We start from the raw sequence: 12,898 nt of genomic DNA on the forward strand, positions 1-12,898 counted from the left end.
GTGAAATGGTAAGACAAGAAGTTTATTTCGCTATGCCAAAGGACCAAGAACACAACACTGACCAGCAAGATGCAAAACCGACTCGCTTTACCATCTGGCCAGCCTCCCAGTGCTCTGGAAATAGATGTTAAACATCACCGTGGGGCCACACAATACTAGAAGGCAACAAAACCAGCATCGGTACCGGGACCAGTGCGCCATGTGCTTCTGCCTCTATGCAGCCCTGGATATTTAAAAAGAACTTTAAGGAAGATATAAAATGGATTTGAAATAAAAAAAGCTTCTAGGTTCTCTGAACAGCTTTCAACCTGCAGAATAAATAATGATGTGTTACTGAAAGGAAGATTAAAATGACAGCAATTCCAACCTGAAGACAAGAAGGATTTTAAGTCTTGTCTTAAGTCCAAATCTTCTTCACATTCCATGTTGACAACTCTTCCCTCCCCCCCGCCCCAAAAAAAAAGAAAAAAAAAAAAAAAAGGTGTTTTGGGTTGTTTTCCTTCTAGGGTAAACAACACCCACTAAAGTGTCCATGTGGACACTTTATCCAGAATAATTTGCCTGCTTTGTGGGCTCTATGAAATAATTTCTAAATAACTTGGGTTCCCCCCTCGCTTCCCAGCACAGGGCATAAGGGAAAGCATTCTGGTATAGGTATCAGCATGGCTTATTCACGATAGCTGCTCTGGTCAACCTCCCAGTACAACTGAGGCTGTAATGTTGATTACAGCAAAACTTGAAATAATCTTTAATACATAGTTATTAGAAAAAATTACACACCTTGTTCCTATCTGAACTCACACACTAAAGGAAATCATGCTTTGCATGGTACAATTAACTTCAGTAACTCTCTCCACTGTGATAAATACTAAGGCAAACAGCACTGTATTTTTAAGATTATCCTCATCTTAAAATTTCACCCAAATTACCAAATTTGGCCACAGCTAGCAATAAGCCTATGTAAAAGAAAGAAACCAGACAGCGCCATGTAAAACTAGACCTATTTTTAAAAGGGTCGATGCTGAATGGTCCAGTAGGGGAATAAAATCTCCCCATCCACAGGGAATTTCATTTTGTGATGTAAGAGAAGTGCTTCTCTTAACCCAGCCGGAGTTCATCTTGTGCATCAAGGCACCTTGATTAACACCCATCATAATTTTATGCTACTATGGTAACTACATGAACTACTTTTAGATAAGCCAACTTCTTGTACTTTTACGGAGATACATACTTCAGCTATGCCTGGGACAGTAAGTTTCAAAGTTTAAATACACATGGGGTAGAAAAACAAATACAAATAACACCCGTTACTTTATTTAGCAAGTGATTGTGTGATCCCATACCTACCTGGTAAAAAAATATCCACTGCAGAGAAAAAAAAACTATTTACCTTCCATCACCTACAGCTGTAGTAAATAACCCAGTACAGATTTCTAGTTGAACAAACTTGCAGAAATGGACTTGCCTTGCCTTGAATATTAGGTTCTGTAACACTCCCATAGTAGATGAGATACTTAAGAGACCTGTTGTTAAATACGACTTCTTCCAGCCCTCAGCAGCTTACATTCACAACCTGTCAGCGAACCTACCCTCGCTGCTTTCAGCTGCAGCAAAGGCACTTAGGAGCAGGGGGTGTCCCTGAAGCAGGCAGCTCCAAACCCCACGCAGCTTCCCAGATCATAACCAGCACCACCAGCACCTAGAAGCAGAGGAGAAGGTGGTGCCCTTCAAGCAACGTGCCTTGGCCAAACCGCTCCACCAAGCCAGTGAACCATCCTGTCCCACATCATCAAATGCAAGCCTGCACGATGCATGGTACACAGCACAGAAAATATCTCCTCCAGGCTGCAGCACTGCCTGCCCAAAGCCAGTTATCTGGCCAGGCCCGCAGAGGAGGGAGCAGAGCAACCTACTGCCTAGGCACCTGCTGATTCTCGGCTCCTTCACCCATCAGCACACGATGCAACTCTGTCCTCCTCCTCTCCTGGCCTTCTCTAAGTCCAAAGAGCCATCTCCCATACCAACAGGCTTTATGTTAGAGGGGTGCCTACAGCCCCAGCTATTGCTGCTGCCTGAAGTCCTGTTGCTGGGTAACATGTGGAACAACGCCAGAAGCTCCTCATCAAGAAGGGACCCAAGGGGAAGGCCATGACACACGCACCACAACAGAACAGTGGAGGAGCCAGGAGAGCATCCAGCACTGAGGTTGGCTTTTTACAGCAATGGACTAGAAGCGGTTGAGGTGTATGGGCTTTTGTTACACCAAACAGCCACATCAAAGAATGCAAGGTCTTCACAAAACGAGGAGTCAAGCAACCCCACTGTCTGCTTCAGCGTTACTTTCTTTTTGCCTATAAGATCACCTCCACCCTCTCCAGACACAGCTTGAAGCTGCTTGTCTGAAAGCTGCTCAGGCAAACAGAAAGCACAAAAATGACTGAAACTCAATCTAACAAGAAGTCACAAACAGCATTTTGCGAACATACTGGTGGCTCAACACACTTCATAAATGGTGTCTAAGGGTCTCCGATGATGGGTAACATATGGAGTTGCAGCAGAGGGGCTCAGAAAGAAAGGAACTGGGCTAATGACAACAAATCCTTTACTCCTTCTTCCTACAGACCAGCAACACCACACGGGAAAGACTACCAAAGGCTACCGACCTATAAAATCAACGCAGATGCCTAATCCTTGTCTATGAAACCTATCAGGCATATGTGTCAATTCAGCCATACGGTCTAATGCAGCAACTCCACTGCGTGCCAGCCTGAGATCGCAAGGATGACAGGCGCCCAGGCAAGAGCAGCCAGTGCTCCGAGGTGCCGCCTTCCCCACCACACAGCAGCTCAGATCCCGCAGTGAGGGACCACCTGGACATTTCTCGGGACTAAGTAATGATTTCTATGGGAAGATCTAACACTGCTTCACAAGAGAAATCCTCCCTGAAAAGGATAATAAAAGCCATCAGTGATATCTAAAAGCCCCTGAGAACCCCAGATCTCAGACCCTGTGGCACTTGTACAGGGAAGCGACGTAGAGCACCCGTTTCCAAACTGTAGCCAGCAGCATGTCAGCAAACTGCCGACTGCTCAGTGGTGGTCTGGAGAGCACTCATCCAACGTGTGGCTCGTCCAGCATCTCCCCATTCCCACCTTCTAAACTGCACTAAATAAGTTTAACGTACGCTTGACATTTTTGTAATATAAATTTACAATCAGAACTGCTGAAGTCGCTGCAGAGATGTTACCCAACCTCAGATGTGAGGGAGACTACGACTGCTACATGAATAAAACCGTGAAAAACATTTCCTTAAATATTGGGGAACTACCATCAGAAAGGAAGCATGAAAATACCTGACCTGCTTCTAGAAAAACAAAATGGAAATGACACTTTTTTTCTTTTCTGAAATGCACAGTGTACATCACGTTAAAAAGTGATGTAAGTATGATCAAACAATTAAAAACCTGGGCAAGCCTCCTTAATGGTATGCAGCTTTGCACATTTGCTTATTTCTGGTTACAGTACAGTTTCTATATAAACATTAACGCTACTAGTGCTGCAGGTGTCTAGGAGAGAGGATAATTTTATACAACTAAATCCTGATTTTTATTTTTCTTTGTTGAATGTTTATTTATTCATGTAATCCCAAGAAAAGCAAATGGAGACATATATAAGCTGTTTCCTGCTAGATCACTCAGGTGATCTATACCTTAGGTTTTGACACGGTGAGAAGCAGTCTGGGGTTTCTATACTTCAACATCAACCTCTGGCTGCTACTGTGAGCTAAGCAAAAAGGGTACAACCCCCCCTGCAACAGAGCTACAATTCCGTTCTGTCCCATTATACCACAAAACTAAATACCTTTCTTTGTGCGTGCACAAGTTATCGCCCCTGAGCTGCCGACGAAATGATAATTTCCTTGATCAGTTACAACGAACCTCTTTTCATCAGTTTTATCAAGATTCACCACTGCGCACGGGCCACTGAATCCCTTTTGCCCTTTTATCTTTTCACGAACCCTCTCTGTCACCACTTGGCATGAAAATCTTAATTTTTCCACGTCCTTAAGTGTTCCCAGTTCCAAGCACACAGCACCTGAGGCTTCTCTCCATCGTCTACCTCGGCCTCCCCCGTGCCCAAGCCCCAGGGCCGACCTGGGCACAGCCCTCACGCCTCATGCCCGGAGCCCCTGGTGCAGGGCACCCCCCGCCAGCACCCATGCTGGAAGTTACTGGTTTTGGTATTTCACTTCATGTTTCCACACAGCTCTTCCAAGAACGGGCAGAGCACCATCCCCAGCGGCACGGCGAAGTTTGCTGTGCTGGGCACACGGGCAGCGTGGGGAAGCCGGGCCTAACCCCCGGGCCCTCCCTGCCTCCGGCTGGGATCGAGGGGGGGGGGGGGGGGGGGGGGGGGGGGCGCAATTCCCGGAGCTGGTTAACTCAAACAGCGAGGGTTTAACCTCGCTGGCTCCCTGCCATCCCAAGCGCTCATCAAGGTGATTTACCAGATTTTAATTTCACTTTTTACACTTTTATGACGCGAGGAGAATCGCTGCAAAGGAGGCAGCGCTCCATCGGCCCCCTCCCGCACAGCCCGCACGGCCGCCCGCCGGCACGGGGACCCGGCGGGGCCGCCCGGGGCTGCCTGGCAGGGTCTGGCCCCGGCAGCCCCCCGGCCCGGCAGCCCCGCAGCCGCGGCCCGAAGGCAGCCGCCCCTTCCCCGCCGGGACCCCGGGCCCGCCCGCCGGGCGCGGCCGAACGGGGTGAGGTGGAGGTGACCGTCCCGGGTCCCCGGCCACCAACTTCCCCATTTCTCACGGAAGAAAATAATAACGACACGCGGTGCCGAAGTTGCGCCCGGCCGCCTCAACTCCCGCGCGGCCGCCTTCCCATTGTCTGCGGCCCGGCGCTGGGGAAGAGCGGGGCCGAGCAGGGCAGCCCGCCGCCCGGCCCGCCCAGCCCGGCTCCCCCGCCCCCGCCGCCGCCCCCCCCGCCCGGCGGCCGCCGCCGATACGGCAGGCCCCGGCCTCGGGAGCTTCGGCGGCGGCCACAGGGCCGGCCCGAGGAGGGAAGGGGGGGGGCGGCGGCGGCGGCCGGGGCAGCCCCCCGCCCCTACCCGGGCCGCCGGGGAGGCGGCGGGCGCCCACCGTCAGGCGCGGCAGGGCGGCGGAGGTCCCCGCCGGCCGCCTCCCCGCGGGGCGGGGGGCCCTGCCCGGGCTCAGGGGCGGGCTCTGGGCGACCGGGGTCTTCCCCGCCCGGCCCTCCCCGCCTCAGGGCCGGCGCTCGCCCGCCCCGCCCGGCGCCCGCGGCTCCCGGCGCGGAGGGGCTTCCCTTCGCCCGCCGCCCCTCCGCCAGGGCGGGCACGGAGCTGGGCCCCGCCGCGCTCCCCTCAGCCGCCGGCCCGCCCCGCCAAGGGTTAAGCCGCAGGGCTGGCGCGGCGATGGTAGCACTGTCAGCCGGGAAACACCCCGGCTGCCTCCCGCCCCGCGCCTCCCCGCTCCCGCCGCCCCGGGGAGCCGCGGCGGACTGGCCAGGGGGGTGCCCGGAGCCCCACACAACACACACCCGGCCAGGAGGCCGGCCCGGCCCGCCGCGCCAGGCGCCGGAGCCCGATGACAGGGCGGCGGAGCCCCGGCCGCCGCGGGCCCCCGCTCCCCCTGCCGGCCCCGGCCCCGCGGCCGGGTCCCCCCGTCCGCCACCCCGGGCGCCGCCGCCGTGTGGGACGCGCCGCATCCCGGCCGGGAGAGCCCGCCGCCGCGCTGCCATCGCCCGGCCGGCCGGCGGGATCCGTCCCCTCCCCGAGGAAAGCACAATGGCCCCCCAGCCCGGTGACACCGGAGCCCCGGGGACGGGGGGACGTGGGGGGGGGACGGCGACGGGGAGGGGGAGCTTTGTGCGGGGAATCCAGCAAAATTTACAAAACACACACCAAAAAAAATACAACGGGGAGAGAGCAAGCGAGAGACGGGGGCAGAGTGGCTCCTCCTCCTCCTCCTCTCCAAAAAGGCCTGTTGGAAAACTGCACACGGCGGCGGCTCCGGCAGCGCCGCTCCCCGCGCTGCCCGGCGGAGAAAAGGTGGCGGGACCGCAGCGAAAGGGGGGGAAAGGCCCGATCTCTTTGTGTTACCTGCCGTGAAACCAGTCCTTGCAGGCATCGCACTCGATCATGAAGCGGGTTACGTCGTAGGGCAGCCTACAGATGCAATAGACGGGCACCGTCGCCATGTTAGCTCCCTTCAAAACAAGGCTGGACGCCCGGAGGAGCGGAGCGAGCGGGGCTGGCGGCGGCTCCTGCCGCGGGGTCGCTTCGGCTGCTGCTCCTGCCCAAACGGCAGCGAATTTGCAGTGTCGGGGGGGGGGGGGGGGGGGGGGGGGAGAAGGGAGAAAAGAAGCGGGGAGGGGGGGGAAGGAGAAAAAAAAAAAAAAAAAGAAGAAGAAGAAGAAAAAAATCAGATAATGCAATTACGGCTCCTCAAGGGCGGGCGAGCAATGTCAGAAAAATAATAAAGGGCTTCCCAAAGTTTGGCTGCATGGTTCCTTCGGTTCTGCGAGCGCCGACCGGACTGGGGCTTTTTTTGTTGTTGTTGTTGTTAAATGATTATTATTCAAAATGTTTGGCGAAATGCATTCTATTGCGTGCCCCCTGGTGACAGTACAGTACCGAGGCTTTTCATAAACACTCCGAAATGTAGCCCTTTCCTTGTAATGTCCTTACGTCAGCTTGCAACATTGCAATATTTCCTCTGCCGGGGCTGGGGCCGGGGCCGGGGCCGGGGCCGGGGCGGCCGGCGGGAGGCTGAGCGCGCCCGCGGGGGGCTTTTGGGGGGTGGGGGGGTGGTTTTTTTTTACCCCCGGCTGCCAGGAGGGAGTTTTTTAAAGCAAGCGGCCCGGGCAAAGCTCTGCCCCCCCCCCCCTCCCCGGGGGGTCTGGCGGCGGGGGGGACCCCGCGGTAGCGCTGCTGGCACTGACCCCTCCGCGCAAACAGCGAGGGGTGATGCTCGGGGAGGAAGGGGGGTCCGCAGGAGTGGAGCACAACCCCCCTTTTTAATGACAAGCCATCACGGAGCAGGCACACTCCAAAGTAGCTGCAAGTATCATGCTGCCCTCCCTACCAGCAGAAATAATGCTCTGGTGGGCTGGGGTCTGGGTGGTGGTGGTGGGTAAGGGCCTCCTAGAGTGCACGGCTGTCCATTTATGCTAAGAAAGAAAAAAACCCCACTCTTTTTAGTTGGTAGAATTATATTACTTTTTTTTAAAGTTAGCCACCTCTGCCTGTGGCAGCCCTTTCACCGTTGCAAGCAGGGCTGCTACACCCAAAGAGGTGAAAATAAACACCTCGTGCCTATGAAGGACCAAATGGGATTTGGGGCCCTGGGTATGTCCCATGAAGGGCCCCTTGGGCACGGCACAGCCCGTACCCCAACACTGCACATCCCCACAGACACCAGCTTCCTCCTAGACGGCGGCGGCAAAAGCGGAACCCTTGGGTTCGCACCGAGATTGAGGATGCAGAACCTCGCTCCCCCTTGGCACCGAGACACCAAAGGTGGTTAAAATGACCGCGCTGCCATACTGAGGGGCTTTGGGGGCAGGGAACTGTGTCCCACGAGTGTCTGATAGCCACTGGCATGCTTCCCTGAGCCGCCTGAGAGCTTCCTACTCACAAAGGGAGTCCCAACTGAGACGTGATTTTAATTCCGGTTACAATGGATTCAGTATCTTGAATCCATCGCATCAGGGGGGAGGGGGGGTGGATCTTCTATTTATCTTAGAGAAAATGGACATTTCTCTACCTTTTTTTCCATCAGTCTGCAAAAATCCTTCGAAATCACCTGTGGAGGACAAGGGAAATTCAAGGGGCCAAATAACTTCAATTCTAAGCTTTTCTACAGAGAGAAGGCCACCATCAGTATAGGCAGAAGCCGGTCTGGGCAACTGAGGAGGGGCTATCAAAATTATTTGCCTTGCCCACTGAATTTACATGCCACAGAAACGACTTTCAGCTGGTGTTCTTGCCGAGCTGTGTTTGGAGTAGTGTCAGCAATGGCAGCTCTGGGTCCACCATGGCTGTTCATGGGAGTGAGATGAAATTTCTGACATAGCTCAAGGTGTGGTAATGCGGGGGGAAGATTACAGGCCTGCGTTTAAAATCGTGACTCAGTTTTGAATGACATGTTTTGGATGTCTCCAGACGCACAAAGGGGCCTATTTTCTTTGTCACACTGAGCGGCGTAAGTATCTGCCCTCAAAAAATCAGGACTCTTTTAACTTTAAATTGATGTATCAGGATTTTAGTTGCTCAGAGCTTCAACCAGAAAGTAGAAGAGCGAGTCTAGGGAGTAAGGCAGGATGAGGAGGAAAGGCTTGAGAACCATCACGAGAGCTGCACGCACCTTTACAGAACCCGTTCGCTGTTCCGCAACACCAAGTGCATCTACCAGCACCTCTCAGCTCAGGGTTTAAACAGAACTTTCAGCGATTTTGATGCCCTTTGGTACAGGACACTCATGGGAAAGCTGGGCTTCATGCCTCTGCACACCCGAAACACGTGCAACCCTTCATAAAGCCAGTAGTTTGATTTTGAGGAGCACAGAAGCACTGGCAAGCATAGCAGCTCACCCACACCGTGTTCTCCCACTCGTTTTATGGGCTTTGCTCACACCAAACCCATATGATCTGTGAAAAGTTATACCCTCATCACCTTTCCTCAAGTTCCGCGAGCATCTCCCTGAAAACAGCCCTATTTCCAAAGCACCACCCGAAACTCTAGTGTCAGCGTGTCTCCACTGCAGCCGCTGGTGAGCTAAACTCTCTTAATACCACGGGGATTTTGGTGGCCACAACAAAGGGCAGCTGGGATGTACAAGGGTGTAGCCAGACACTCCTCTGCAGATGGGGCTGGAGCAGTTTCAGGCTCCTCAGCTGTCCCGCGCTGCTCCTCAGGTGATGGTTATATCCAGCAGCAGAGCTGTGCTCACCATGTCAGTATTTTTACTCCTTTCCTCTGCAAAGCCAGTTGGATTATCTTAAGTTATGCTGGAGGATGCCAGAGCTGACATTGCTGATATTGCAGGGAAAAAAATCGGGGAAGATTCACTGGCTCTGTTCGGGCAGCTCAGACATCTTACTAATCATTTTGCCAGGGATTAGCAAATAAAGAAACTAATTGGTGAGGCTGTCTCATTGTCCTGACTTCTCCGTGAGTATTTCGATCTAGAAGCCATGCAAGGAGGGTGCTTGGCTCAATCTGGCAGGGAGGAGTGAGTGGTGGAGCTATGTTGAGATGCCTCAGCAAAACAGAATTTGATCACTGAGTTAATTTTTCTGAAGTTTTGAAGTGAGTTTATACTTTTAAAAGAATTGAGGAAAAAAAAATCAGCAGCATCGGCCCACATACCCAGAAAATATCTGCATGGCACCAGCGGACCTGTGGGCAGTAAGCAGTTGAATGGTCACACCAGCTGGCACGGAGCTAGGAGTCCAGGGGCTACATCACACAGAGAGATCTGGTGCTAGCTTGGAGCTCATGGGAGGGGATGGGATTTTTCAGCAATTTTTAAATGATCCGGGAGCAGAAGTCTCATTGATGGTGACATCCTGAAGTGGGTGCTTCGGCAGAGCCTCCACCTCCTCCTTCACTTTGAGCAGTGAGAGCTCACAGTACTGAGCCCTCAGGTCCCACGGCTGCTGTGGTGCTCGAAAAGTGCTCAAGTGTGGTTGTCAGCACAGAGGGAAAGATTGCTATCATTTTGTGAGCTTCCTGGCGTTTCTTACCATTTCACAGTGTTCTTTCTATGGATTTCTTCTGCAGTGGTATATACAAGGTCTTTCTATTTTAATGATGCTCTGTAGCTTTAGACACATTGTGCCCATAGTTATCTCTATGCTACTGCAGAGATGTAAACCAAGTTATCTTTTTTCCCCTTGACCATATCTACTCCTTAAATAAATGTTTGCAAAGAAGCTGTCTGTGAAACCGGCCTTGAAACAACAAGCATCACTGAGCTGCAGCAAGGGGGGGCTCAGCTGATTACAGCGCCCATCTCTTCCAGTTTCCCCCTCCGTCGCCAGATTTCCCTATTGCTGCAGTTGGTTCGATCTCACACCACACCATACTGTCTTATTTTGGCCCTGTTTCACTCCCATTTCGGTTGGCACAGACAAGTGAGCACCCATCAGCCCATGGCTGTTCTACTGGGAATTCTGCAGTACATACACAGAAGCCATGGTTCAAATGTTGTAACAAAATACCCAAATAAACCCAACCCCCAAACCAGGAGGAATAATGAGATGTGCAGTTTGAAGCAAGACATTTGGGGATGTAAACAGCATTTTTAATTTAAAATGGTTAAAGTCATCAAAGCAGACTGGTTTACAAAGGTCTTTCACGTAGCAGATTAGTTTAAAGACCTAGTTAAAGATTTTATTTTGTATTCATAACTCTTAATGCAGTTTACATTTATCCATCCATCCATGCACCATTCCACTCGGACACTTCTCTCTTGCCGGATATTTTGGTACGCAATCTAATGTCACACACCATCTCAACGTGGAGAAGCTACTTCTTTGGGTGAAAGTGTCATACTGACATTAAAATTTTGTGTTTATTGTCAGTCACCAGAATCTGTATGGGGCAATAGACAAAAATCTTTGACCATCTTACCAGGTGTCAGTAAAAATGTATCAGTTTCTCTTACAAGATTTTATTTTTTCAGATATTATTATTGTTATTATTATTAATATTAATATTATTATTATTGTTATTATACTATTTCAAGGAAAACAATTTTAATAACTCAGAAGATTCACAGCAGCCCCCCGTACTGCCATGCCACAGCCTCAGGGGCATGCGTGGAGAGGAGGCCAGGGAAGAGGCAGGAGCACAGGGTAGGAGCCTGCCCTCAGCAAAGCAATGTCACTAAGTCCATTTGGGCACCTGCTCTGCTTGGTGGGTACCAGGCAGGGTAACTGCGCCAGGTAAGCAAGCAGGCCAGGAGCCCTCCTTTCAGCTGGTGGGCTCATGCTTGGTTCATGGTATGTCTTTGTCATTAGGTTTCTGTATTTATTTTGGGGAAAAAAGAGGACCAAGAACAACACATCTGCACTTCTTTGTGTTATGGCAGTGGAAAAACCCTTCCCTGCGGTGTGCGGACGAGCCCAGAGAGGCACCTTGCTCCCAGGTCACTGCACCTGAGCACACAATTGATGGAAGAGCACAGGCGCGCGCCAGCCTACAACATTAATGTTGCATTTAGTATTGAAAACACGCGATGCATTATTTGTTCCACAGCTGAGTGGGCAACTAAACAGTCCTGCACGAAAAAGCCTTAAGAGGCCTCGCAGCATCCCCCAGACCATGTCCTGCAGCCTCTTGGGTCTGGAGGTGCTTTCTGCAAGCAGCCCTGGCTGAGCAAAGCCAGCCTGCTCTGCCGCCTCACGCAGGGGCTGGGCACGGTATTGCCCAGACCTGGCAACCGAAGCCTCCTACAATGTAATGAACATTGGGTACAGAAGTATTTTTCTTCTGTAAATCAAAAAAAAAAAAAAAAAAGTGGTTTTCATCTGTACTTTACAGCAGGGTGTAACAGTGACATGGCTGTCGTATTTTACCAAGTGCAGTGACAGAAGCAAACGCTTATTTCAGCAGCAGAAACGGCTGCACCGAATGTGGTCCTGAAGTTCAAAGCCTACGTGGCAGGAGGTGTCATGCCGGCTACATCTTTTCACTCACCGTTCATGTTACGTGTGCAGTTCTTCATTGAATGTAACCTTCAGCAGAATAACAACTAAACTAAACTAAACTAAACTAAACTAAACTAAACTAAACTAAAATAAAATAAAATAAACAGCCCTGGGGAGTGCCCCATGCCCTCTGTGCTGGGGGCCAGGGAAAAAAAAAGCAAAACCTCCCTGTGGTTCCAGCCGCACCCAGCGAGTCGAAGGGCAGCGGAGCCCCACCTGGAAGAGCAACCCCCAGACGGCAGTGGGACGGCAGGAGGTGTGCGTGGTGGTGAAGCAAGCAGAGGGGAGCAGAAGACATGGGCTGGCACAGGTCGGGGAGATGGGGCACACTGGGGAGCCGGCAGCTCGGCTCAGCCCCTGGCAAGGCCACGGCCACCCACAGCTTTGGGGTCGGTGGGGCAGCTCGCCCCAGGGTGCCCCACAGCTGGGCTGGGACCGACCCCAGTCTACATGGCACCCTGCAGTTAGGGAGCGCGGAGCGGTTTGATGGGAGCACTGTTATTTTTGGGATCCTCCCTGTGGGACCATCACTGCACTGGGGGGCACGGAGGGAGCTTTGCAGACACCCCCAGGCCCGCTGGTGGGGCCCACCCCTCCCTCCTTACCCTGCACCCACACTTGTGATGTGCCTCGAGTGGCACCGGGGTTGGGGGGGACCCCTCTGCCCTGAGAATCATTTGTAATCACAGAAACCAGCACCTGTGGGGCACCCATGGGTGCAGCACTCGGAGCCTTTCGCTAAGGGACGTTGTCACATCACCTCTGCTTCGTGCAAGGTGCCCCTGGGCTGGAGCCTGCGTGGGGGCTCCCAGAGTTGTTCCGTTTCACAGCACGGGCATTATACTATTCTCATTTTTTGCTCAATTGTCTGAGTTTCATACACACTAGAAGATCCCCGGTGTTTAAGAAGTGTTTGGATAGAGCTTGTGGGGTTAAAAAAAAAAAAAAAAAAAAGGAAGATGTGTACATGTTCCACTTTCCTGACTCCTCTGCCAGGAACGCTGCCCATCGCCATCAGCTCCTCGCCATGGCGAGAAGCGGGTTAGGCTCGGCAGCCCTCTTCAGGCTCAGCGAGCAAATGTAACATCTGAAGCAGCGGTATTCACATGCATTTACATTAAAAGAATAACCCCCCACAGTCACAATATTCCTGC

General features: G+C 52.4%; 1 protein-coding gene across 5 annotated transcripts in view; it reads right to left on the reverse strand.

Moving 5' to 3' along the window:
• PHF2 (PHD finger protein 2) overlaps positions 1–12,898 on the reverse strand; it is a 97,950-nt gene that overhangs the window by 81,035 nt on the left and 4,017 nt on the right. For all 5 annotated transcript variants that reach the window (XR_008731906.1, XM_055708147.1, XM_055708148.1 and 2 more), the window contains exon 3: positions 6,130–6,322. Coding sequence is in view for 4 of the 5 variants with exons in the window: in XM_055708147.1 (XP_055564122.1) it covers positions 6,130–6,227 (98 nt within the window). In the remaining variant the exon portion in view is untranslated. The remainder of the gene's footprint in view (positions 1–6,129; positions 6,323–12,898) is intronic.

This window comes from Falco cherrug, chromosome 4 (genome assembly GCF_023634085.1).
Source record: "Falco cherrug isolate bFalChe1 chromosome 4, bFalChe1.pri, whole genome shotgun sequence".
NCBI classification, from domain to species: domain Eukaryota; kingdom Metazoa; phylum Chordata; class Aves; order Falconiformes; family Falconidae; genus Falco; species Falco cherrug.